We start from the raw sequence: 27,694 nt of genomic DNA on the forward strand, positions 1-27,694 counted from the left end.
TGTATGATATTATTACACATTCATGAGATAAGGTTACCTAATGTCCCTGTAAACACTTAACTCAAGCTGGGGGCTACCGCAGCTCCAGAGGAAGCAGGCTGAACCGTTTGGCTCTGGATGCAGACATTCTCTCTCATGTTTGCACCTTTGCATGTTAGAATATGTATAGTGTATAATACTAGGAAATATATGCAATATATGCAAACCATACATTCCAACACCAATACACTCCTTTTGCACTTGAATAGAACCTTCTTTTTTTTCCACCCTTAGCTGTGTATATAAGTATCTTTAGTTTAAAAAAGTGGCCTTGACTTGGCCCAGATTAGGTAAAGGTCTGATTTGTGTTAGAGCCATTGGCAGAAATGTATTCCTAAATTAGGCAGAAGTATTATTTTTTTCCCCTATTTGATTTATCTTATGATGATTTTAACTGCAAATCATCACTGATATTGTTGATAAGAGTACAGTGCTCCATCAGGCCAAATTTTATCATCAGTGTTTCAGATTTTATAATACTGGACATACAGACAGGCAGGTTTTTAATATTAAGGTTGGCTGAGATATTAAACAGAATGTTTACCTGGGTAAGGATGTTAAAATCTTAATGGTACAATAATTTTGTACAATGTACTTTGGAAGATTTTTTTTCCCTCTTTTCAGTTTTGATCAAGAATTTTGATTCCAATTTCAAGAATGTACATATTAGCTATTGTTTATGTCAGCTAAGCAGGGAAAGTATAGACTTTAGGTTTGTCTTGATCTAGATTTGAGGGTTTTTTTTATCTTTATGCTAGCCAATTGCATATTTTCACATTTGGGTAATTATGCCATACCTTTATGTATAGCTTCTCTGATTTCTCTTGTGTGTACACAGTGGAACATCTCTCCTCTTTCTCTTGTAGTTCCTTACTGCCATATCACATGCTTGGACCATGTGTGTTGTAGACCAATAGGCACTTTACGATAGCTCTGACACCAGTTATCTCTACACTGAAGCCTGTACGTCTTGACATACTGTAATGTAATGTAGTGTAATGAGGTAGTTGTGACCTAATTACCTGGCAGTGGAGCAGGTCCATTCCAGCTGTTTACTGGCAGTCAAGGTTTTTGTTACATCATGATTGTGATTGCTAGACCAAGACTAATCATATTTCCATTGGCCATGGCTGGTTATTGTTGCCTAGAGGACAAGTTTACATCCATAACCCGGATTGGTGTTGGTGTTGATCCCCTCCTATCTCTTTCTCTCTCTCTGGTATAAAATCCAAACCCCTTTAGAGGCAGTAACTTTATTTGTTAGGGGCTTACTGTTTAACAGGAATTAAATAGCCCTATTGTGAGAACCAGTCTAAATGTAACACGATCCTTTGAATATTCCTGGGACACGGATGCACATGCATTGTCTAATTTCTTTCCTGATTCTATCCCATGATGTTTTCCGGTTTTACATCAGTGGTTCATCATTTTGCCATGATGATTGTAACATCCCCTGCCTTATAAGAGTTTTACATTGTTATAAATTAAATAAAGGACATCTTTGCATTCTTGTTTGGTTTGGGGTCATCTCTACATCTTCAAAAGAGGCTTTTAGTCAAGGAGGCAGGGAAGGGGGGAGCCCAGTGAAAATCCTTTACATTGTTCCTAAACACACACACACACGATTAAGGACCTGCTTACAAACTGTACATTAGCTTGTCAAAAAATTTTTCTTAACAAAATAATCATTTTCTTTTAAATGTTTTTTTCTTTCTTTTGAAGTCATTATATTTGGGCTCCATGATTAAAACAGTGTAGCTGAATGCACATGGAAATTAGAGTTGTGGAAGTTGTTGAATGGGTTAACCACTCAAGGAAGTTGGCTGCCTGGGAAAAGATTGTTTGCATGAAGCACAAAGTCCATAGGGACGTTGTTACTGGGTGAGGAGACTTGAGGAGAGGAGGGGTTTTTGATATGGTCTGTCAGACATAACAAACCAAACATAGTTATGTGTTAACGTATTTACCTCGGTTTTGTACATTGGAATTATTGGTTTGCTCCTTTTGTTTATCTGGACCTATCCTGGCACAATGGAGTTGAATGAATTTAACCGCAACGGTGTTGCCACAGCAGGTAAGTAGTGAGCTCAGTTTACTGGTAGTCTCTCTTCCTGGTTGTAGCCTAGGAGTTAGGGGTTTAAACTGTAGTACAGTAAACAAAGTCAGGTGCCTATATTGAAATTGTTGTGTGTGGCATACACTTTATATATGGGTAGTTGGTCTATTTGGAGTATGTAAACAAACTGGTGAACTGAATCACAGCCTTCAAAGAAGCTGGCTGGAATTGATCCATTTGATAGTTGGCTGCTATGTGATGTCAGTGTCGGAGTTGATCTGACCCAATATTTGGCCTTCAGATGTAGCTTTTGGTGAAGACAACCCTCTTGTACAGAACATCCTTGCCCCTGTATGTTGAGTCTCCTGAATGAAATGAGCTGAACTAATGTGTCGTCTCTCTTGAAGGCTCTGGCTATTTCAACTCTGAGCAGTCCCTAAGGTTACGGAGACCGCCATCGCATGCGTCCAATCAGAATGCCTCCCCTCACTTTGACTGGGGCAGATCGTCTGAGGGGGGTGAAGATGAAGATGAGGAAGAGCCCCGGCATGTGAGGGAGCTGCCCATGCCCTTCGCCCTGAGGAAAGCTGTCAGGTATCTCAGACGGCTTCACTTGGAGCGGGAAATGGGGGATGTCATGGCATAGAAAAAACAGTCTCATGTTTCTACTTCGCTTGGATTAATAATTAATGTTTGTTTATTCTGTAGTCATGATGAGGTGGGGTAGAGCTTTTTTTAACCTGACCACAGGATGTCTTTGCATTCAGGTTCAGGGTCTGCTGGGCCTGATTTGCCCCCTTTTCATCCAGATTTTCACAATTATATTCCATTGATTCATTTATAAAGTGACTCAAAGGTGAGGTTCAATTTAAGCAAACAGCCCATCAAAGAGAAAACAAAAGAAAAGTGCTGTGCTGTGACTTCATCTGACTCTTGGCCAGTTAGCTGTGGGGTGATGGCATAGTGTGTGAGTAAGAAACTGAAGTGCCAGGCTGAGGTAAAAGACAAAGGGGGGAAATGTATTTGTGAAGGATCAGAGGGTGGAAGTGTGTCTGGCTTTCATGTTTGATGGCTATAACCTAACACTGCCAGCCTACAAGGTGCAGTAACAGCAACAGGTCAGTCGTGTTGCATAAACACTGTTTTTTTTAAGCCATCAGCTGGACAGGTCTGTCTTCATACAAGACTGGGGAGGGAGGGACTCTGTAAAATGAATCTCCGTCTGAGTCTGAGGCCGGATACATGGCCCTCAGGTGAAGATGCCTCATCAAGTATAAGCTGCAGGACTGGACTTGACTGGACTGTCATAACATCAAAGCATTTCTACTTTTTCCTCTGTCTTTCTTTTGCTTTTTCTCTGTCATGCTCTGTCTCTCTGAATCCTTTTGTTTCTCTCTCTCCCCCTCTTCCTCTCTCTTTTCCTCTCTCTTCCTCTCTCTCCCCTTTCCTATCTCTCCCTCCCTCTCTCTCTCTCTCTCCCTCTTTCTCTCTCTCCCCCTTCCTCTCTTTTTTCTCCCTCTCTCTCTCTTTCCCCCTGGCCCTCAGGCAGGTTCAGCAGATGCGTGTACCTGTGGCCTCCAGGCGGGCGCGGCGGTCCAGAGCCCTGAAGCGCTTCTCCTCACAGGCAAAAAACGCTCTGGCCCTAGTCACTCTCTGGAGAAAATCCATACACAAGATAGGAGGTGACACACACACACACACACACACACACACACACACACACACACACACACACACACACACACACAGAGGGATAGAAAGAGATAGAGAGGTGGACACTCTGTTACAATGACACACTCAGAACACCAATGTAATGCCACAAAGAGAATGTCCCACCTGTCACTACAATTAACTAAAAATACTCTCTCCGTATTAACAATACTAACTCTCTCCATTAATTAAAAATACTAACTTTCTCCATTTATTAAAAATACTAACTCTCTCCATGTGTTAAAAAATACTAACTTTCTCCATTTGTTAAAAATACTAACGCTCTCCATATATTAAAAAATACTAACTCTCTCCATGTGTTAAAAATACTAACTCTCTCCATGTGTTTAAAATAATAACTCTCCATGTGTTTAAAATACTAACTCACTCCATTAAACATACTAACTCTCTCCATATATTAAAAATACTAACTCTCTCCATGTGTTAAAAATACTAACTCTCCATGTGTTAAAAATACTAACTCACTCCATTAAAAATACTAACTCTCTCCATGTACTGTAACTGAAAATGCTGACTCCTTCCATGTGCGTCCCTCTTTGTTCACCTGTCTCACTCCCTTCTTAGGTCACTTTGGTGGGGGTGTCCAGTCCTACTTTGTGTTCCTGCGGTTCCTGGTCGTCCTGAACTTCCTGTCCTCCCTGCTGATAGCTGGGTTCGTCCTCATCCCCGCCATCGTCTTCAACTCTCTCCACCTGAACACCACTATCCCAGAGGCCAACCTCACAGGTGACCCGGTAGTTTAACAGGCCATGTAATCCTCTCTGATCGCAGTTAACTATAATCTTGTTCTACTGGCCTTTGTTAGCAATTTAACACAACTCATCTAGCCTGGAAAATCCAGACCCTGGTAATCTAGAAAGATTAAGGGTCTGGCCACGAACAATGTAATGGCCTAACTCAAGGGGCGGCACCAAACATGCATTTGAAAATCTCACTGCACGCAATTGGATAACACTAGACCAATGTTTACTCTGTGAGTCCGGACTTGAACGCAATTGGATAACACTACGACCAATGTTTACTGACCTCCAACGTTGCAGCACTTTCGTCATCAGCTCGCCTCTGGCCCGCATATATCAGATACGCCAATTTGATTGGTTCCCCGGGATGCAAGGGGTAAAAGTAACGTGCATCATTGCTCATTGCCAGAGTGTCTTGCAGAGTCAATTTCATTGTGCTCTCGCGAGAACTCTGGATATCCAGGGTACAACTCATCTCACCTCATGACTACTCAAAGGAAAACAGTGTTTCCTGAGAACAGAGCACCCCAAAACATAGAAAAACTACCGTCTTTGTGGAGGTTTGTCTGAGAGCAGTCTTAAATGTCATAGTCTGAGATCTAATACCTGAAATCTGTGATTATTTAACTACTTGCTGTAGGCCTGTGTTTGAAGATTTTTGTCAGTCTGTCTTGTTTCATTCGTCAGTCATCATCAATTATGTTTATTTTATTTGTCCATTGCAGCCTAATTTGTCCAGTAGCAACTGTCCCCTAACAAGAATTACCACCACATCAACAGAGATTTCTCTACTAATTAGTTCAGACGAGATCCAGCTCTGGTTCAGTCCAACAGGGTTACTGTGCTAGATTCCTAGCAACCTTCTGAGTCTGTCAAACTTTCATTATGGCGGCTGGCACCTAGTAACTGGTGTTACAGGGTTCTCGATACGTTCTGTGGGACCTCACAGCGATAAAGAGCTGTTAATGTAATGGATTCCAGATCGTTGAAACATAATTATGTAATAAAGTGCTTTTGTTGGTGCCTGGCGTGGTGTCTTACCCAGCTGATGATTTTATGACCATTTTCTGTTCTATTATCAGGATTTGAGGTGTGCATGGTCTATGACACCAGCCCAAATGCACTGACAGTGTTCTACACATACTTCCTGGACTTGCTGTCGGGAACGGTAGGTATATCCTCATTCCCTTGAGCTAATATACTGCCCAGTGATGGCATGCAATATTGTACCTGAATCTGGCTCTCAACTGATTACTTGACATAAATAAATGACAGCCATTTCCTGATGTGAGGTTAAAGTTCAGTGGCAAATTACATCAGCTGTTATTTTATGACTATTCACTGTGCTCAGTGGATGCAAAACCACATTCTTGTAAACAAACAGGAAAGCAATCAGATTAGGAATGTAACGGTATGAAAATTTAACCTCACGCTTATAGTGACCAGAATTATCACGGTTTTCGGTATTATCACGGTATAAAAAGACGCAAAGTGGCTACATGATACAGTACACGTTTTTGTGGTGAAAATGTTCCGCCTTTTAAAATCAGGTGTAACCTAATCCGTATCGCAGTTAAATCCATAAATTAGACAACAGAATCAGTAGGGTACCAGTTTTTTTTCATTGTACCAGGCCTACTGTATGTCAAAAGCAGGCTCGGATGAAGCTGGGAAGGATTGAACACACGGTTTCCACACCGTGGTAATCAACTGCGATAATTATGATATTTGAAATGAAAACGGTAATTGTTATAGTCAAGATTTTTATCGCGGTTTACCATTATACCGGTAATCGCTACATCCCTAAATCAGATGTTACTGATCAAACACAGTGTGTTTAAATATGTATGTAACTACTCCTCCTTTTCGGGGACATGGTAGAATGTGTTTGATATAGCTTATCTATACAGTTATCTGTACAAAACCTGTCAATTAATTTAGACACCCATGACACACACATACACAAAGTTATTTTGTTCCCATTGCAGGGCTTTATGGAGTACTCCTACATGTTCTACGGGTACTACAACAACACAATGATAGTAACTAGTGGCTTCTCCTACAACATCCCTCTGGCGTATCTCCTGACAGCCTCCTTCTACTTTATATTCTGCTTCATATGCATCATCGTCAGGTCAGTTAACATTTTAAATGACCAGGCCCTGGCCTGAATTCTTTAAAGCTTTAGAGAGAGACCTTTAAGCCCTGCAGTGGCAAAAAAAAGTCACGTTTGGTTATGGTTCTATCAACATCTTGGTTGATCTTGGATGTCAGGATGGGAGGTGTGTGGCGGGTTGCCGTGACAACGGGTGGAGGCACTGTCGGAGGTTACAGTATGCTGCTGTTCACTGGCTGGGACTATGGTCTCCAAGGAGACCGTGCCACCAAACTGAAGCAGAACAACATCCGCTACCAGCTGCAGGTATGCACACAACTGCCTTATGAGACACGATGACTCACCCAAGACATAGATCTCACTCTGTCACCCTACCACCCGAAATAACCTGAGCTTTTCATTCTCTCTCTCTCTCTCTCTCTCAGGTGGACCTGGAGGAGGAGAGGCTCCAGTTGAAGGCTAAGTCCCTGACTCTTCTCCAGACCGTGGGCACGTATGCACTGCGCACCCTCCTCAACCTCATTGTCCTCGCGCTCATCGGAGGAGCCTTTGCAGGCATTGCTTTTGCAACACAATTCAGCCAGGTGAGCAGACCCCAAACTCTCATTCTCTACGTCGATTACCATGGGACTGTTTGTTACTGCTGGTGTTACACCTAAACTCTTCTCCATTCATAGGGTGGTAGCATTTTGTTCTTGGTGTTTTACTGTCTTTGAGATGCTGGTGGGACTATGTTGCTTGTGTTTCACTGAACAGACCCAGGAAGCTCAGGAGGGGATAGTGGGCCTTCTGCTGGAGTACCTGCCCTCCATCGTCATCACGGCCAGTAACTTCGTCGTTCCCTTGCTGTGTGACCAAATTGCCCTGCTGGAGAAGCACAGCCCAAGCACCACCATCATCCTGGCCCTCCTCAGGTAGCTATCTGGACAAGGGAGGGCGCATCTGAGAGATGGAGCGAAAAAGAAGGAATCAAATACAGCAGAAGATGCTTTGGATAAAAGTGTCAGCTGAATGACTAAATGTGAAATGTATAAGATAGAATAAAGTACAATACAATACAATGCAATACAATACAATGCAATGCAATGCAATACAATAGAAAATGTACACTCACACAACTACACAGGTGAAGCAGATAAGGAGAACTTATCTCACTTATGTGGTTTGCTTTGATAATCACATCTATTACATTCTTGCTATTGGGTTCTAGAACAGCTATTTTAGCACTGGCTTTAAATTGTTTCTTTGATCAACTACATAACGTGTATAATGAGAGAACAAGGATGGTAGGATCTTTCCTATACATTATTATTCTTATACGTCATCCGGTAGAATAGTTAACTTGACCTGCTATAGACCGATTCAATCTGTTCCTAGAGGGTTTCCGGCTGAAACGTTCAAAACCAGCGCAGATACTTTGAAATGAAAATGAATTGGACTTTAGTGCAATGCCCTACAAAATGTTGATTCGTTAAATGTTTTTTACATTTTTATTTGTCTCCAAGTTACAATTAGCTCGGTGTCCGTTTCTGTGCCACCAGACATGCCTTAGGAGCGCACATGTTTGTTTACGCAGTTTAAAGAGTCTATAGCCCTGGATGGACAGTCCGAGTATTTGTAGATTTCCTGCACTGCTTCTCCAACCTATTCACGATCTGCAGTGCTGGACAGCTTTGAGTGGATTAGATTTGATAGCCTCCATTGATTAGGTCGCCATCTTTACATCTCTGTCATGTCCGCAGTTCATCTTGTTTTCTTTTGCCAAACAGAGCAGTGTTCCTACGCTTGGTCAGCTTGGCAGTTTTGTTGTTCACCCTGTGGGAAAACATCACCTGCTACACAGATAGGAGTGCATGCAGTCCCTGCCAGTACAACCACCGCATATATCAGGTATGCAGGTATACATAACACAGTATATGGTATCACCTATCAGTGTAGACATTCACATTTCTTTATTTTGATAAAAAATAAAAAGGTTTTATATTCCCTCTCGGACAATCAAATCTCTCTCTCTCTCTCTCTCCCCTCTCTCACACACACACACACACAGTGTTGGGAGACCCGTGTGGGACAGGAAATGTATAAGTTGGTGCTATTTGACTTCTTGACGACCATTGTGAAGCTAATTCTGGTGGATTTTCCTCGACGGTCAGTCCTATTTACTCATCTTATACAGTCATTACTGTATGTGTGTGTGTGTGTGTGTGTGTGTGTGTATTTGTGTTGTATTGGTATTGGTATCTTTGTGCATGGCTATAATCACTGAGTCTGACCATTAAGCACCACTGCCATGTTATGAAGTTGTGAGACTCTATATGTGCCATATGATTTGTCCTGCAGCATGGTAGTGGACAACTGCTCCTGGTCCCTGGTCCAGTGGGTGGGTCGTGAGGAGTTCCTGGTGCCCCCCAATGTTCTGGGGCTGGTGTATGCCCAGACAGTGGTGTGGACAGGAGCCCTTTTCTGCCCTCTGCTGCCTCTGCTCAACACCATCAAGTTTGTCATCATCTTCTACTGCAAAAAGGTCAGTCAGGGCTCCTGGTCTTTACCCCCGTTTGACGTTTGAATGATCTCTCACTGGTCTCGATTCTGTTCCAGTCGTTTCTGTGTGTGCCTGTTTGTGCGTTTATGGCCTGTTTGTTTGTTGGTTCTATTTCTTTTATTCTCGGTCTCTCTCTCTCTCGCTCTCTCTCTTTTATTGTTCTGTCTATACAGTGGGGAAAATAAGTATTGAACACGTCAACATTTTTTTCATTAGTATACTTCCAGTGAGGCTATTTGCATGAAATTTTCACCAGACATTTGTATTAACTTAGGTAATCCACACATATAAAAAAAATCCAAACATTAATGTTCATAAGTAGAGTTATGAGTAAAAAAGTGGAATGGCACAGGGAAAAAGTATTGAACACGCTGAGAAAAAGCAGTACACAAAGGCAAGGAATGAGCTGGAATCTATACATTAATTAATTATCCCTCCTATCTGTGCAAATTAATGTAAGCTGGGTTAGTACATATTGATGAGCTATAAAAAGGTTTTTCATTACCAAGTTGTCACACAAGAAACATTTCATGATGGGTAAAAGCAAAGAGCTCTTCCAAGACCTTTGCAAAATTATTGTTGCAAAACATATCAATGGAACTGGTTCAAAACATTTAAAAACTTCAGAATCATCCAGTAAACAGTATTGGAGCCATTATCTGCAAGTGGAAGGAACATCACTGCATCATCAATCGGCCATGCACAGGATCTCCTCACAAGATTTCTGACCAGAAGGATAGTCAGAAGGGTAGCCTAAGAGCCAAGGACCACTCCAGAAAGACTTGGAGGCAGCAGGTTCAATTGTTACAGAGAAAATCATAGGTAATGCACTCCACCGCCATGGCCTCTGCACACTCACCCCACATGACTCTATTACTGAAGAAAAACATGTCGAAGCTCATTGAATGTTTGCTACACAACATTTGGACAAGCCTATGAAATACTGAGAGAATGTATTCTGGTCTGGTGAGAGCAAAATTTAACTCTTTGGATGTCATACTACACTCCATATTTGGAGGAGAAATGGCACTGTGCATCACCCTAAAAATACCATACCAACAGTGAAGTTTGGAGGTGGAGGCATCACAGTGTGGGGCTGTTTTTCATCTCATGGTACTGGCAGATTTCATACAGTTGAAGAAATGATGAATGGAGCCATTTTTTCTGGGAGAATCTTGCCATCCACCAGGACAATGAGGATGAGACATGGCTAGACCTTCCAGCAGGACAATGATCCAAAGCATTCAGCAAAGGAAACTATCAATTGGTTTCAGAGAAAGGAAATCAAGGCCCTGACTTAAATCCAATTGAACAGTTTTGGAAGTTACCTAAAGATCAGAATTTACAAGAGGGACCCCTGGAATCTTCAATATTAAAAGACTATCTGTTTAAAAGAATGGGCCAAAATCACACCTGAATACTGCGACTGATTAGTTTCGTCATAGAGGAAATGCCTTGAAGCTCTCATTACAAATAAAGGGTTTTCCACAAAGTATTTAAGAAATTTCAGTAGGCGTGTTCAATACTTTTTTTCCTGAGGCATTCCACTTTTTTACTCATAACTCTACTTATGGACATTAATGTTTGGATTTTTTAATATGTGTGGATTACCTAAGTTAATACTAATGTCTGTAGTCTGTAGACTTCTTTCATGCGAATAGCCTCACTGGAAGTATACTTACTGAAAAAAATGTTGACGTGTTCAATACTTATTTTCCCCGCTGTATAGCCTCTTTAACCCATTTCAATCTCACACTCACCATCTGCCATGTTCCCCTCACAGATCAGCCTGTTCCAGAACTGTCGCCCAGCAGCGAGAACATTCCGCTCCACTAGCTCAAACGTTGTTTTCTTCCTGGTTCTGTTGTTTGGTTGGAGTCTGGCCACCACTGTTCTGATTTACAGTATGGCTGAGTAAGTGCCTGACAGAAAACATGACAGTCTATTTCACTGACATCCCACTGGTTTGATGGCTTACGTGTAGGCCTCATTCTATTTTTTTTTTTTTCATCCAAAACAGTTACCTGTATACAGCTAAAGATCTGCCAATAATATAATACCTTAATTTACTACAGATGAAATTATTGTATACATTGTTATTAATTCTGTTAGTCTTAAAATGAAACTTCTCCCCTTTCCTCCTGGTTCCTGTGAACTGTAGACTTCACCCATCCTATGGCTGTGGTCCCTTCCGGTTCTCGGTGACCATGTGGAGCATCGTGCCCAACTCGTTCCAAGGTCTGTCCCCAACCACGAAGGAGTTCCTGCGCTACATTGGCTCCCAAGCTTTCTCCATTCCCCTCCTCCTCCTCTCCTGGTCAGTACATATAGGAGTCTACTACGTCCATACGACTCCATTTCTTTTGTTAGGAACATGAATTTCCATGTATGCTACTTAATGTCTTAGTACTTCCCATGTATGCTACTTGTCTTAATACTTAATGAGGCATAAACTTCTAAGGTACTTTGAGTGCATTTATGTTGTAGTTCAGCATTTACTAGTTTACTGAGGACTTTTTGGAAAACATTTAAGTAGAATAAGAGTGCTGGTATTCCATCTTCTGGCTAGATAAGCCTTGGTGCGATAATGTCTCTTCCTTCTTCAGTGTGGTACTATGTTACGTGGCTGCATTGGCATCCGTCTATGGCAACAGCGTGGCTTTGCTCAAAGCCCAACTTAAACTGGTAGGCGCACAGTCAGAGAGAACACTTCCCTCGTGTCACTCAACTTAAGTTCACTGTTCAATGACAGAACAGAGCATTTCTATAAAATCCTAACCATCGTGTGTGTGTGTGTGTGTGTGTGTGTGTGTGTGTGTGTGTGTGTGTGATTCTCAGGAGGGACGAGACAAGCAGTTCCTGGTCAAGCAGATAGAGGAGCTCACTAAGAAGCAGGGTGTCCCAAAACATGACAGAGATCCCATTCTGAGGGATCCCACCCCCATGGCCGTCGACCCCATGAGGGCTAGCTTCAGGCCGACGCAGAACAACTACAGCTAGACTGCTTCGCTACCTCATGCTCGGGACTGAATCCCAAGAGCTGTTCACCATAGACCAATGAAGTTCGCCTCCAAAAAGGATCCAAAGCTGCCATCTTTGCCCATATAAGGATATCCAGATGTTAATTGAAGCTAACTGCCTATGGCAAGATGCATTGCAAGTTAGCTCTGGGGTAGCAAAAATCAAAAAAAAGTTTGTGGTCTTAACGTACTAAAGATCGCAGTATCCACTTGAAGGCAGAGGACAAAAGTGTGTAGAGCAAAACGACTGTATTTCCGATTTCTTCGTCCACACGAGAGTTTAACAGGTGCAATAATTAAAAATCCCCATGTTATTTTCCCATAGGAAAAATTGCAAGATACCGGATCTCCTTATATTGGCAAAGATGGCAGCTTTTTTGTAGGCGAACTTCAGAGATCTATTCCAGCTGACACTCCATCTTCCTATGAATTTGTGAAAAATATGTCAATCATTTCAATGGTTAATCCCCTTTAAAAAGAACAACCTGATATGGACCTTCTAAATGCTTCCACATGCCAAAGGGATTATAATAGCCTAAGCAGTGTTCAACGAAAAGAATGTGAAGAATTTTGTAAACCAAATCCTTTAAGTTAAATGTATGTATAAGCAATGAATTGATTTTGAAATGTATAGATAATTCATCCTAATGTATGGGCTGTGAAAGTCCATACCAGTTCAAGAGAACTCAGAACACGGTCTTTGTATGACATTCTGATAGTTTATCAATGTTCTTTATGTTTAAATATTTATGTGTGTGGTATTTAGCAGATGCTTTTGTACGAAGCGACTTATAATGACAATCAATGAGCAGTACATTAACATTAAAATTAACTGTTTTAGTCTAATCAAAAAGCTTAAAAATATCAATATTATAAATAGGCTAGACTAATGTAACAGAATAATAAACATACAAACTGTGACTCTGTAAGGATAAATCAATTAGTGAGAAAAGGGAAATTAATTAGTTGAAAATCTTGTGTTGATAAGCTTGATATTGAGGTTATACATGGAAATTATGTATATTTAGAAAAATGCTCAAAACTGAACATAATTTCCTGAAACCTGAGTAGGGCCAAAGATCTTTGGTAGGGCTCCCTCTGGTGGTGATGTAATGGTTTTGTTGTTGTGATACGTAATGATGTCATACGTCGACCAACTTCCTGTTTTGATACTCTACTATGAGTCTTGTGGAAGATAGCCGATTCAGTTAGATATTGTGAGAAAAACGTTTTTTTACGCGATATGTAATTGTCGAGTAAACATAGAGACTCATGCGTAAAGACTCATGCATAAGCCTGTCTGATGCCTTCGTGTTATAGCATCATGGCTCATGTATGAAAGGGGAAACTTTAGTCTAGTAGGTAGGTAGCTACAGCTAATTCATATTGACTGAGTCCAACTGTAATGTTAGGCTACATTACCCTGTATGAAATGCCTGTTGTCTTAATGCGTTAAGAAGCACACAAGTAAAGAGCCACTTCAATATTCTCAACCTTAATCGTCAAGCTCTCTCACTCTCTCTTAAACATTGGCCGACAGTTGTAGTTCAGATTTGATGTTGAAGAAGTTGTTGCGGCGGAAGGGTTTAATTCGACCTCTGATTTAAATCCCTGAAAATGAACATCTTACCCAAGAAAAGTTGGCACGTGCGCAACAAGGACAATGTTGCTCGTGTGCGACGAGATGAAGCACAAGCGGCCGAGGAAGAACGTGAGATTCAGAAGCGCATAGAGCGCGCCGAGCAAGAGGTGAGAAACATCCTTAGGCCCCGTTTGTGTCTGGGTCAGTGACAGATAAGGGTTGGTAAGATGAGAAAATTAAAAATATGTTTAAACCTTTAAAACAAAACATGCCTGAGGTTTGCTAAAGTGTATTCTTTGTATTTCTGTTGTATTCATATTATTTAATATGACGTGTATGCTATTTTTTTAACAAAAGATAGAACTAACAGCCTGTTAAATTGTCAAATGGTGTAACCACAAAAATGACAAATATCTAATATTTCACACCTCCTAGAGTTCATGCAATTGCTCTCATGAAATTATTAGTTTATTTTGTAATATCCTATGAGAAAATGTTTTATTATATTTATTTCTAAATTTAAATTACATGGGTTTTTCATTGTACTGAGCAAGACCATATGCTGTAAACATCTTGTTTTCTGTCTATTCTTTGACCATTTGAGTAAAAATGGTTTAAACAACCATTATTAAAGTAAAGTAGAGTATTAAATCATTATCCATATTAATTTTTGTACATTATTAGTATTTAAGACAAAATACTGGTTACACCAATTGACATAAATCGGTTACACCAATTGACCATAAAACGTTTATAGCAATAGGACAAGAAATTGACACAGAAAATAGGCATCAAGGTAAACTGAATTGGATATTTTGATATGTATTCATGTCATTCATCATATTCCATATCAAATATCATTTCATAAGGCCATCCTTAAAAATATTTTGGTTTGCAGTAACAGCCCAAAAAAAAAAAAAATTGGGTAGGTAGGTATATATTTTTTTTTTTGAAGATTCAAAGTAAAAAAAAAAGTAAAATTTTGGTCACGGTGATTTTGTAGGTATGAATTTAAACAGATTTGCATATTTTGACGTCACTGACTCATTCTGATGCAGGTTATATAGACCACAAACAATTGGAAATCTTTGTCAAAAATAAAAAAAATTATTTTGAGGCAGAATCAACAAAAAATGGCAGGAGATTTCAAGAAGCCACAAAACTAAACTACCCATTTTCAGAGGAAAACATAAATTAAAATGACTACAAAATAACAGTTAATTGCATTAACATGCATTAACAGGGTTCCAACATGTAATGACCCTTTGCTCTGACCAAACTATCTCATCTTTGGAAAAGGTGCCCTTTTCAGTGCAGGCTTGTGCTTGCACTGGGGGCAGACTGGCAACACAATTTTATAATTTTTCAGAAGATCTTTGTCTCTCTCGTCCCAGGTGCTGCACAATATGCACATACATCCTTCCTAACTTTCAGGTTGTCTGCAGCATAGTAGGCAAACTCTATTGAGTCGAACACACCAGCTGCAACCTGATGAACACTGTGCCATGCAGAGAATCTTCGCCACAGGAAAAGTGGATATCCTTTATTATTAACTGTTATCCTTTACTTTACATTATAGTTATGTTTTTGAGAGAGAGAGAAGGGGGGGGGGGGCTGTAATTGGTTTTTAAGAGCCATGTACTGAAAACTGTCACTGTCACAAAAGACTACCTCTGGAATATGACTACATTAGTGCACATAAGCTAAATGGACAGAGACTTGCCTTCTCACGGTCAACATGGAACCACAGCTGTAGTCATGCTTGAGGAGCATTCTCTGGAGTGCCCGTTGATCACTTAACTGTCAGTGACTTCTTGGCATAGATGCAACGTGGTTTTCCACACTCATAACACTGGATTGTACCTCGTGCATTCTGTCCCACAAGGAAACTGTTCTTGCATCCCTATATCAGCCAAAGACCAAGAATAAAGTTTGCTTACAAATGGCAAAATTGCTTATGTGATTTCATGCAACAAACACCACCAAACACTGTACATCAATAAAAACCTAAAGAGAGCAGATAACATGGCAAAGTACAGGAGGTGTCAAATTCTTCAAATGCATTTACCTGTTGTGTTTCTCGCGACAGATGTCAGAGTTTCCTTTGCTTCCACTTGGCAAGTCTTTTTCAGATGTTTCTTGTCCAAACAAAGAATCAAAAGACTGAAAGTGGGCTCTATCTTCTGAAAGCAGAGGATCTGGTATCCAAGCTGGTAGGTCTCCCTCAACACTGCTTCTCAAGGGCTTACAACAAGCACGATCATCACATTTTGGCGAAATTGCACAATGTAATTTCTCCCTACAATGTTTGGCCATGAAGGTTTTGTAGTTTTCCTTATTTGCAAGATCTTTCTTGTGGTAATTTGCCAATCTCTATTGAAGCATCAACTTTGCCAATAATATCAGCCTGTTCCTGATGGATTGCAAAATCAGATGCCGCTTCCAGAACAGTGAATGGCCTTCCTTTCAGCTGAACACGAGTGATGCTCTTCTAGTAAATCTTTCATAGATTTGACAGATCCGCTCCACTCATCTCTGAGCTTCTCCACCATATCAGCTTTCTTTTCGAATGTCCTGCATCCCACCACAGCTTCTCAACACCTGTTCAACTTCAGCTGAGCATTCCTGTCTGGACAGAGCAATGTTTTGGAAGGCAAGGTTTAGAACAGACATGATTCGCTCCACTGGGTTCGCCCAGCTGTGTCCCGGCGCTGTCCCAGCCACAAGAATGTCCAAGTCTAGCCTTGAAAACAGCAGCTAGGGACAGTTTTACACCTTCATAGGTAACCCTGTGGTCAGGTCCTCCGGCCGGAATAAATGATCAAGAAGGGCTTCACCTTGTCCATGTCATCTCCCAGAAGCCTCTTCATCTCTGTTGTGTGCGGAAGGCACTGCTCGGCTGGAATACAGAGTCCTTCAGAAGCACAGTGACCTGACCCCTATAGAAGGAGTCAGCCAACAGTCTCTGGTATCTCAACATTGAGGTAGACAGATGGAGTCAATGACCCTTTCTGTTGTTGGTCATGGTCAAGGGCTCCGAGCAGACCATTGGAAGCTACTAAGGACTTTTTCCCCCGCACCCCAGATGACATGGCTAATCCTGGCTCACCAAAATCTATTTTGGACTTATCATCTACACAGAGAAACGTTGTTAAATCCCTGTATTTGACTGCAAAGGACCGCATGTACTTAAAGAGAGCTGCACAGTAATGGTCATCTGGGTGTGATGACCGTAGCTGTCGTGTCTGAACCTGAAATTTCATGTGTACTTTACTTTTGTACAGCTTTGCCACATTACTGTAAGCATTTTTTGGGAACAAAGGCAAACAGTACAGTGGTCTCACTGGGGATCGGAGTGTTTGGTGGACACTTCTTGGCTACTCTTTCAATTAGATCCCTTACAGAGATGAACTCGACAGGTGGAGCGACCCATGACGTCTTTCATCAGCTGCAGTTATCTGCTCAAGTTCCATGTTCAGCTCATCAAAGAAAGTGTCAAAGGTGTCTTGGGGATGACCTTTATTTAGATAACGAAGGTCAGTGACAAGTTCAGGGTCCTCACCTAAGATTGCCTGTCTCACTCGTTCATCGACAGCTGGGTTTTGGTCAGCTGATGCGTCAGATAAGTATTCAGCATAGATGTAACGTAGAACGTGTTTCGGCAATGAGATGTTTGTTGCTGACGAGCGGTCTTGATGAAATCCTAGCATTGCTCGGGTATGATAGACAGGCAACTTGGATTCCATTGTTTTCATTATTTGGACTGCCTTGGTCATTGACTCTTCCTCCTCTCATGGCTGGAACTTTCCCAAAAAATGCAAACCCACCAACATTGCCACCAGGATCATACCTGTATAAAAGATAAAATATAATATATAATATATATAATATAAAATAAAAATATAATATATAATAATATATAATGGAGTTTCTCCCTCCATCATGCCAGAACATTGAATACAAGTAACTTAACAAGTGCTGTTGAAATGGGCAAGGACTTTAGAGAACATTACATTTGGGTACACCTACAAGCAGTAAACAGTTTCTACACTTCAAACACAATGTTTCAATGTTGAGTTCGATCATCACAACCACTTTGTAAAACAATATTCTTATGATCAACAGATACTGTACCTTATTTGGTCAACAGCCACTCCCACAGCATTGAATCCATCAAAGCGGTGCCGTTCTGTTCTGTTCTTGAATGGTGATGCTGCATGTAGGCATTCATCAAAAAAAAATAATTGGCTCGTAAAAGTCCTTGGTGTTCACAAGGTCCTCAATTAGAGTACATTGTTTTTTTTTGGTCCTCCGTTGAAGTGCAGGACTTGGACATTTTCTGCCAGTTGTCTGACTGGATGAGGCAGAGACTGACGATCCTGTTGAGCCTTTGACTAAAGGTCAAGGAATTGGGCATACTCACTCATGGATACTGCTAGATGTTCTAGGTCCTTGCCATAGTCCCCACAACGATACAAATTTCTGTTCCATTAGTGTTTGCAAACATGCAACATGAGTCTTTAGTGATCGGAGTCCAGTTGTGGTGCCTTGATTTTCTTTCTCTTGTAGTCATTGTAGCCATTGTAATTGTTCATGAACCTGAAACACAGAATACCACAACAACATCATGCAGTGATATGCGAGACCAACTTTGAAAGATTTATTTCAAATACATTCACCAAGCGGTATCAGAATGATTTCAAATTGACAACAATTTTTATGAACATTACTCCACCATTTATTTCAACTGGTCAGTATTCCTGGTCTTTGAAACCCTGCTATCAAAATTGTGCTGTGGGTCATTTAGATTGCATTACCTTTCTGGAATACGGGTTATGGATCCAGACTGGTTCAGGGCTCTTCTTTGAATTTTCTCTTTTGTACCATCCAGATACCACAATGTGTCTACGAGTGCCAGCATGTAACGGCTTATCTCGGCATTAGCCATTGTTCCAGGGAACTTTATTTCTTCTCTTTTCATGTCCATGACAACATCATTAAAAAGCCGATCTTTAGCTGTAACAAAACACAACATTCTTGCTTAAATTCTTGCTTTATTATGATCTTTACCTTTTGAATTATTCTTTGACTATATTGCCCTTCTATGCTTTTATTTGTTATTTGCTTTTGTTTATGTGCAGTAAAGCACATTGAATTACCTCTGTGTAGCCTATGAAATGCATTATATAAATAAACTTGACTAAAATGTATAGCTTCAAATATGCTGTACTGTCAGAAAAGTAAACAATATATATCATATGAAAATATATTGTGAAAAAATAATATATTAATTCAGGGATGTTACTGGTAACCAGGATATACTGTTTTACTTGCATCCACCGCTAGGTGTCAATGCCACCTACAAATCAGAGACCGGTTACGATTTTTTCTTTTCTCCGCTTCCAAAAGGCTCCAACCAGCAGCTAGACAGTAGGTTCTTAACCACCTTAAGAACTAGCCGCCTTGCTAGCCTATAGCACAATCCCATGCAATACTTCTTTGGTACACATATTTCACCATTAAGAATTTCGAATAATGAGCACCTAAATGTAGATTCACACAGACGTAATTCACAAGCATATAGGCCATCTCAAACACTATAGAAGTTAGCTTCTAACGTTAACAGGTAGTATGCATGCTAGCTCCAAATAAAAAAGCCTGCTCTGCTAGGTCAATATTGCTAATACTCACCATTATTGCAGGAGCGAAGGACCGGGTCCTTTTGGGTCTTCGTCTGCTCCATCATGATCGAAAATGCATTCCTTAACATTACGTTGTTGGGTGGTGGTGGTGGTGGCGGGTTTTACAGTTCAATTTAAAAGAAACCACTCTGATTCCTGGGTCAAATTGTAGCACGTCCTCAATTGTCTGTTTTTCCTCCACCAAAACTTTAGTAGTCTCATTCAGGTCAGTCGTCAGTCACCGTTAGACTGGTGGGGAGAAGGGATGGGAAAAGATCTGGGCACAGTTCTTCCAGAACTTCGTGCCAAATAACGCGATGTTGAGGTGTTTTAATGCATTTTTTAGATGAATAATGGTGCCCGATTCAGTATAACTTTTAACGTTGACCGCGAACATTTTCTTTCCTGTAGACGCAGCCATCATTACAGTCACGCGCGAACCATAGTGAGTGAAATGAACGTAGCAGCCATGTGACACATGACAAACATAAACATAGATGACGCCACAGGCTTTTATTTCAAAGAAAGAACGTAGCTACGTTTGTATGTAGTCCATTTATATTCACAATAGGCCTAGGCTACTTAACAAAATAGTATTGTATTGCATTTGTATTAATTTGTTTGAAGAGTAAAAAATAAATCGGTCGGTCATAACGCAAAATTACAACCGGCAAGTCGGTCGGACTAAAATGGAAAAAAAAAATATATCTGGGTCGGTGCTAAATTGACAGGGTCGGTCGGGTTACGGCAAACCAAAATATTTTTAAGGATGGCCTAACATCAATGAAACTTGTGTTCTATTTGATTTCAATTCAGTTCTCATACAATTTCAGTCTATACCCATTATTTTCAAAGAGAGTGAGATAAAGGGCCCTATTTTCGCGATGCAAAACCTGGCGCAAAGAGTATTATTATTCTGACGCAAAGTTTTTTCATATCTTACACTTCACTTTTATTAAATAATGTAGCCCAGGGGTGTGGCAATTACCGACATAAGGTGTGGTCTGGCACATGATCTAAAAATCGCTATCTTATACCATCTAAAAAGCATTATGCCACTGACCAAGAAAAGCCTGCTGGTCTATAGCGAAAGGCGCATATGAAACACAGCTGAAGACACAATGTCACGAGATGTAAGCAGCAATTCCTCTGCAGAATAAATGTCCTTAGGTTATTTATTCATTCGAACATTATAGTGGGAAGTTTTGCTTTTTTCAGGCTATGTTTTTGCTGGTAACCCATTGTCAGTCAATATTGAAAGTAATTAACTGTGTATAACTGTTTTGTCATTGACTATGACACCACAGTGAAGTTAGTTTCACTTTACCTACAGTATATGTTTAATTAATAGACAAGTGCAGATGTGTGTAGCCTATACTCTACTCGGTTTTAGTAAAAAATGGCTTAGTAGAATACCTGTTCCATACGGTCTTGCGTACAAGCAGATTCCTTCAAATACACTGCTGACTATCAAAATACTGATGCGCTGTTTGAAGTTGCTCTGCTTGCTGTTAAAGGGAATGACAGATGTCCTCCTCATTGGTTTAAAGGATGTTAAGCCCAAAACACACCTATGACTGATTAAGAAACATAAGAGCCACCTTTCTGCGCCAGGCACCTGACGTTTGATAACAAAACCACCCCGAATGTGGACTGGACAAACCCCTAAATGTATTTACGCTATTTGTTAGTGACCATGCATTTTGTATTGCTAAATTAGGGCCCAAAGTGTGTGTGAGAGAGAATAAGAGTGAGTATGATCATTTCTTAACAACCAACCAACAGCAGGATCTGCGTTCACATGTTTTTCTTGCTTGTAAGTGGCATCCATTGGGGGACAAGAGGTACATTTTATATATACTGTAATAAATGTATTTATATTATTTATTTATAATTTGAACATACTGTTTACATACATCATAATAAAATATTAAAAAAATATTATGGAAGTTTAAATTTAAAATGAAAAGCTTTGACATTTCAAAAATCGCTTAAATTGCAATCTAATTAAACCTATTTAAAGCTATTGTTCATGCTAAACAGTTAGTCACTATTTAAATTATAAAAATAATATAATTGGCACCTAAAATTACATACTCTTGGCCCTGAATCTGATCAAACTGGTCTCAAACAGAAAAGAGTCAAATGGTGTAACCGGTTACACCATTTGACATTTCTATTCAAAATTTGCAGGCATTATTATGGACAACTATGTACACACTTCACCTTTATGTGAATATGCAAACACAGTTTTTACATTAAATTGAATATTTTATGATTATTATGATTTATCAACATTTTTAAAAGGTCATACCATTTGACATGTAACCTAAGCTTGCCTGGCCATGGCCTAAAAACAATATTATGTTACTTGAAGAGAGCTGCTAACCTTGACTCATAGCAGTTGGGGTCTTGAAGGGTCCTTCTCTATGACATAATTTCCTGTCACATGATTCTCTGACATAATTCATACAAATTTGCTCCTTAAATGGTGGTTACACCACTTGACATTTTAAGTGGTTGATGTGACAGACACGATTCCCCATATTAATTCAAACATTCAGAACAATAGGGTTTCATTACTTGTATTAAATATAGAAAAGTTCTTGTGCAAGATCATGCCAGATTATTTTTAGAAGGGATTTTTGGAGAGAATTTCACATTTTTTTTCAGCAAGTGTAATTATTTGGTTCATGTTTTTGTGGTTACACCGTGTTGACAATTTTACCCAAATTCAGTTAATACTCTTTCAAAATTAAATAAATCCAAAACTTTAAGATTAGGGTTTGATGAAAATGATATTTGAAAATAATTTGTCAAATTATTTTTAAATTTTAACAATTTTAAATGTATGTAACCCATATGTACACAAAAAAATGAGCGTCACGTCATTGACCCGTCTGCTGAACACAATAACTTTACTCATTAGTTTCCCTTTCAATAATAAGTATTGAAGTAGTTCAATAATAATATGCCTACTACTGCACAGTGTCTCAAGGTGCAAATTCACAGGGTAAATGTTCCCTAATCCAATGGTTTTCAAAGTGTGGGGCGGGCCCCACTAGTGAGGAATGGAAACATGACAGGTGGGGCGCCACAAGCAGGAGGAAATGTGTATTTGGTTGTGCCTATCTTTATTTATGCATTTCTTTTTGACAAGGAAGATCATAGCATACATACCACACATAGGCATCATAAACAGGCCTACATATAAATTAAAGGACCATCAGATCCAGGGGACTGAGACAATAGTATTTTAACGTTACCATTTTGCTGGGTGATGGGGTCCGATGGGGCTTGAAAATTCCCCACATCCAAAGTGGGTAAAGACGGGAAAAGTTTGAAAACCACTCCCCTAATCCAATTCAAACAAATTTCCCAGTTTTTCACGTGAAATGTACCAAAGTTGCAATTGGTCCACAATGTAGTTATGCACAATTTATTCATCTGTTGGTCTCATCTAATCTAATAATATCCAGTTGTAAGGATGTGTTTCGGAATGCCTTAACATCACGCTAACCATAACAAACCCCATGTCTCGTACAGGCACGGACACAATTCTTGAGGAACAAATCTCGCGGTGCCCTTGGGCAGATTGGGGCAGCAGGTGAGGACGGAGCTCCAGAAGGAGGAGAGGGGACAGCAGCGGTAGAGCTCCTGAACCTGTTCCCCCTGGAAGATGCCTCTGGGAAGAAGGGCAACGAGGAGTACCTGAAAGAGAAGAAGGAGGAGAAGGTATAGCCCCATCTAGAGACCTGCCTCTAACTGCCCTGGGGAGGTTTTCCAAAACCATAGTTGCTAACTAAGTTGCAATGCAATTTCCCATTGCCAACCAACTAAGTTGCTAACAGGTTAGCAACTATGGTTTTGGGAAACGCACCCCTGGACTCCAACTTTTTTCCAAGTGTTTGATTCTTTAACAAACTAGGCTACTCAATTAGCCTGGGTGCCATTCCGAACTTAGTCCCACCCACAACGTTTGAGGTCGGGGTCAAATTCTGACTAGAATTGAGTATGACTACGTCAGGCTACTTACTACTCAATAGCCGTACCTCATCATAATCCGTCGCTGAATTCTTCAATGCCAGTGGGAGGTTGTTAATTATTTGATTATTTACACTGTCTTGTTGTCTAGACTAGAGCAGCCATTTGTCTTCTTTAAACATCTGTAGCAAAGGTGGACATCAGCATATGGGTACCCAGCAGCCACTCACTAGGTTCATCACACTAGCTATGCAGGTGGTGATCGCACTGCTGCTCTGTTACGTCTTTCCAGGTGTTTTGTAGAGCTTGGATGTATGGATCTCTGTGTTTAGGTTAATGAATGCTCTACTGGGGGTTTAGCCTACACCACACAAGAGATCTATTTCTGGTTTAATTGGTTAATTACATGATTGACATTGAGTTAAATTAACTATCTTAATTCGTTTTGAATATTCCTATACACACAGAGTACTGATAACTAGTTCCTTAGTTGAAGTATTAGTTACCTAAAGAAAGAGATTTCTTAACTGTTAAAGAATTCGGGAAGCGTACCCTACTATACATAACCAGGACAGCTAGGGGGCGCTACACATCTTTCCAGGTGTTTTGTAGAGCCTGGATGTGTCTGTTTTACTGCTAACTACCCCTATCCTCGCCCCCTCTCATACCCCCCAGGAGAAGCAAGAGCGAGCTATTGGCCTTCTGGTGTCACTGGGCCCAGCGCCAGGCACTGCGGTCACTCCCTGGTACCTGAAGAGTCGGAGTGAACGAGAGAAGAAGGAGGAGGAGGAGGAGGAGAAGGACGAGAGGGGGAAGAAGGAGAAGGAGAAGGACAAACGGAAGCACAGGAGCTTCACGGCGGAGGAGAAGGAGAAGAGAGACCGCAGGCTGAAGGACAGCCTGGACCCGCTGGCGGAGATGAACAAAGCCCTGGCGAAGAAAGGGCACAAAGAGAAAAAGAGCAGGAAGAGAGAGCGGCCAGACCGAGGAGGGACGAGCAGCGGAGGACAGAGGTGAGTGGTCCAGGCTGTGGTGCTCCTCGTGCGATGATGTCCATGTCTCAGGTCAGTGAGATGGGGACCGGGGATGCAATGTAAGCGTCACCTCTGAAACAGTGAGACAGAATGATGGGGAAATGGGTGTGAAGGGTAGCAGCCATAGCTTTTAGGAATATCATAATAGATATAGCTATAGAATAGCAGCACATAGCTAAGAGTCAGCTACATGCAAAACACTTTTTACACTGGTTTTACACTTTACACTTCTGTGGAGGACTATGGTTGGCATGCACAGTGTTGTATTCCTAGGCCAAGACTGATACTGATATTAAACATTAGTAGCCAAGGCTTTTTAAACTCCTCATGGGAAAGCTTTTAACTGTAACTGTTTGATTTAATGTCTTCATTCTTCCTTCAAACATGTTTTTAAAACTGTTCAGGAATATACAAAAAACAGTATCTAAGAATTATACCAACATATCAAAGCATTGTTATCAAAGCAATACTTTTCTATTATTATAGTCTTAAGGGCTGTTCACACCAGGAACGATAACCATAATGATAATGGCAAAAAAGTATCGCTCTAAAGTGTTTCCCACAGAATTGAATTCTATTTGTGGTGGTAGGTTTGCAGAATTAACTCGAATGCAACAGTTTTTAACTAAATTAGTGCAGCGTGGTTATGATTCTAACCAGATTTAAACACAATTTAGTACAACCAGAAAAATCATTGTGTGGTGGTCAATGTTGATATTGTAATGAAGTAAGTCACAAATAAGTCAATGTATGGGAAACACTGCTCTAGCTAATATGAATGACAACGTCCACACATAAACCGTAACCACATGAAGAACAATGTTGTTGTTCTCACTTTCAAAGCAATTTTGAGAATGATTAAAAAAAAAAACTGACAGCCAGTCGGAATCCGTCAAATTTTAGACATCACATTCATCAACGCGAGGAGAGACTTTCATTCCCTTTCCTTACGCGATCATCATGAGTGACTGTATCATTCCTGCTGTGAACAGCCCTTTACAGTAGTGTTATGTAAATATCCTGAAGACACTCTCTCTCCTGGACTGCCATCTTGGCCTCGTTTAGCAGTGCACATGGGAGAGTACCTGCTGTAATGTAACTGAGAAGCAGCTGTTAGCATATAGCATAAGTGTGGCCAGTGCAGTGCAGCGCAGCGGCGCGTGAGTCGCTGCCCTGTAACGTTCTCGTTTCCCGTTGACCCCCGAGCAGCACGCTGGAGAGGCTCCGTGCGGAGCGACTGCAGAGAGAGGCGGAGGAGAAGAGGAAAGCCAAAGCCCTGCTGGAGCAGAAGAGCGGCGAGGGGAAGCAGAAGGAGCCGGAGAGGGTGGTGGGCGAGAGGGACAGGCCCTACAACAGCGCCTACTTCCCACAACTGGCCCGCAAGAGGCAGAGGAGGGACCACGATCACTACGACTTCTCTAAACCCCTATAACAAATGGACACGAATGAGGAGAGTCAAAGGCAGCTGCTCTATTGGGATGAGTGATCCTAAACTGGACTGGACTTTTGGTGTGTGTGTGTATGTGTATGTGTGGGTGCTGGAATCAGGGGGCGTATACCCACCCTGTATTCAAAATTAAAATTCTGTCCGGTCGTTGACCGAGTCTGTAAGCTGTCTGTTTGTGTGTGTGTGTGTACATGTGTGTACGTGTGTGTGTGCATGTGTGCGCGTGAAGAGTTTAGTTCTAGCTCAGTTGTGCAAGCATGGTGTGGATACAGACTGTGGATTTATGAATTTCAGCTGTCAGACAGTTATTGTGTGTCATGTTTCAATTCTAGTAATGAAACTAAAATAGAAGAAATAGTCAAAGGCAGTGATTGTCTGCAACATCTCGTGTTAATATTGTACATGGTGGCAAATGTATCTACAATTAGAGAGTTTTAAACACGTACTCATAGCACTCGGAACAGTACAGGTCTGTGCACGTCAGAGACAATAACTTAGTGCAAGATGTCAAAATAGCCTTTTTAACTAATTATAAAAAGGAAATGCAGGAATGGCAGATTTTAAACCTGTGTGCCAGCCCAAAAAATGCATAGAACTGGGACAAAGCCAATTGTTTGAGACACACATGTTATTACTACTAATGATATTTAGTCCCTTATGAACCCTGATTTCCAGTATTTATTGTCGTTAACACATCTGTTGGTTTGTTATACAGTCATGGCTGAAAGTAATGGCACCCCTGGATTTTTTCCAGAAAATGCACCATTTCTCTTAGAAAATGATTGCCATTTACATGTTTTGTTATACACATGTTTATTTCCTTTGTGTGCATTGGATTAACACAAAAAGAGGGATATATATATATATATATATATATATATATATATATAATTTCAAGCAAAATTCAAAAAATGGGCTGGACAAAATTGTTGGCACCCTCAAAAAAGTGCAGTAGAAGAGGGGTTTAGTAGATTAAGTGGCAAGGGGCTGCATAAGAAAGGTGGGGGAGGATTGGGATTGGGGGGCACCAACAAGGAGCACCCAAGAGCAACAGGGGCAAGGAAAAACTCCCTTACCAAGGAAGAAACATTGGGCAGATCCATGGCTCAAGGGGCTAACCCTTATGTCTCTGTGTCAGCAGTGGGGTCCTCCTGGGCCTCCTTCCATAGCGTTTCATAGATAGAGATAGATAGATAGATAGATATACTTTATTGATCCCTAGGGGAAATTCAAGGAAAACGTAGAAAAAAAAACGTGGACAAAGGAACACCAAGATCTTTTGAGATGGCCTTGTAACCGTGAGATTGTTGATATTTCTCCACAATTCTGGCTCTCAAGTCCTCAGACAGCTCTCTTCTCCCCTTTCTGTTGTTTAGTGTGGCACACACACGATGCAAAGATTGAGTCAACGTCTGCTTTTTATCTGGTTTCAGGTGTGATTTTTATATTGCCCACACCTGTTACTTGCCACAGGTGAGCATCACATGCTTGAAACAAAGTTTTTACCCACAATTTTGAAAAGGTGCCAATAATTTTGTCTGGCCTATTTTTGGAGTTTTGTGTGAAATTATGTAAAATTAACATTTTTTTCTCTGCTTTTTTGCATTGTGTCGATACACACAAAAGAAAATAAACATGTGTAAATTGGGGTGCCAACACTTTCAGCCATGACTATATTTTGGCCTATATAACTGAGGCCCATTATGTAATCCCTGGTCACGA

At 40.7% G+C, this 27,694-nt stretch overlaps 3 protein-coding genes across 5 annotated transcripts in view; all 3 read left to right on the forward strand.

Moving 5' to 3' along the window:
* mboat7 (membrane bound O-acyltransferase domain containing 7) overlaps positions 1-1,545 on the forward strand; it is an 8,571-nt gene extending 7,026 nt beyond the window's left edge. For both annotated transcript variants that reach the window (XM_048260959.1, XM_048260958.1), the window contains exon 9: positions 1-1,545. This exon is cut by the window's left edge and continues 1,180 nt beyond it. The gene's annotated coding sequence lies outside the window, so the exon portion shown is untranslated.
* A 385-nt stretch (positions 1,546-1,930) lies between these two features.
* On the forward strand, positions 1,931-13,737 carry tmc4 (transmembrane channel-like 4). 2 transcript variants are annotated; one of them, XM_048260960.1, is made up of 16 exons: positions 1,931-2,113; positions 2,503-2,689; positions 3,641-3,777; positions 4,391-4,552; positions 5,649-5,734; positions 6,555-6,700; positions 6,841-6,988; positions 7,108-7,266; positions 7,439-7,596; positions 8,452-8,572; positions 8,733-8,830; positions 9,023-9,206; positions 11,008-11,138; positions 11,386-11,541; positions 11,831-11,909; positions 12,063-13,737. In XM_048260960.1, exons 1-16 carry the CDS (start codon positions 2,071-2,073, stop codon positions 12,222-12,224), a joined length of 2,157 nt encoding a protein of 718 aa, XP_048116917.1. In that variant the 5' UTR covers positions 1,931-2,070; the 3' UTR covers positions 12,225-13,737. The 2 variants fall into 2 exon arrangements, with proteins under 2 accessions (XP_048116917.1, XP_048116918.1); XM_048260961.1 differs by lacking the exon at positions 1,931-2,113 and having other exon boundaries at positions 2,614-2,689; positions 3,645-3,777.
* leng1 (leukocyte receptor cluster (LRC) member 1) lies at positions 13,141-26,124 on the forward strand. The gene is made up of 4 exons (XM_048260963.1): positions 13,141-13,993; positions 23,054-23,242; positions 24,167-24,504; positions 25,735-26,124. Exons 1-4 carry the CDS (start codon positions 13,862-13,864, stop codon positions 25,955-25,957), a joined length of 882 nt encoding a protein of 293 aa, XP_048116920.1. The 5' UTR covers positions 13,141-13,861; the 3' UTR covers positions 25,958-26,124.
* Positions 26,125-27,694: the final 1,570 nt, after the last annotated feature.

This window comes from Alosa alosa, chromosome 13 (genome assembly GCF_017589495.1).
Source record: "Alosa alosa isolate M-15738 ecotype Scorff River chromosome 13, AALO_Geno_1.1, whole genome shotgun sequence".
In the NCBI taxonomy this organism is placed as follows: Eukaryota; Metazoa; Chordata; class Actinopteri; order Clupeiformes; family Clupeidae; genus Alosa; species Alosa alosa.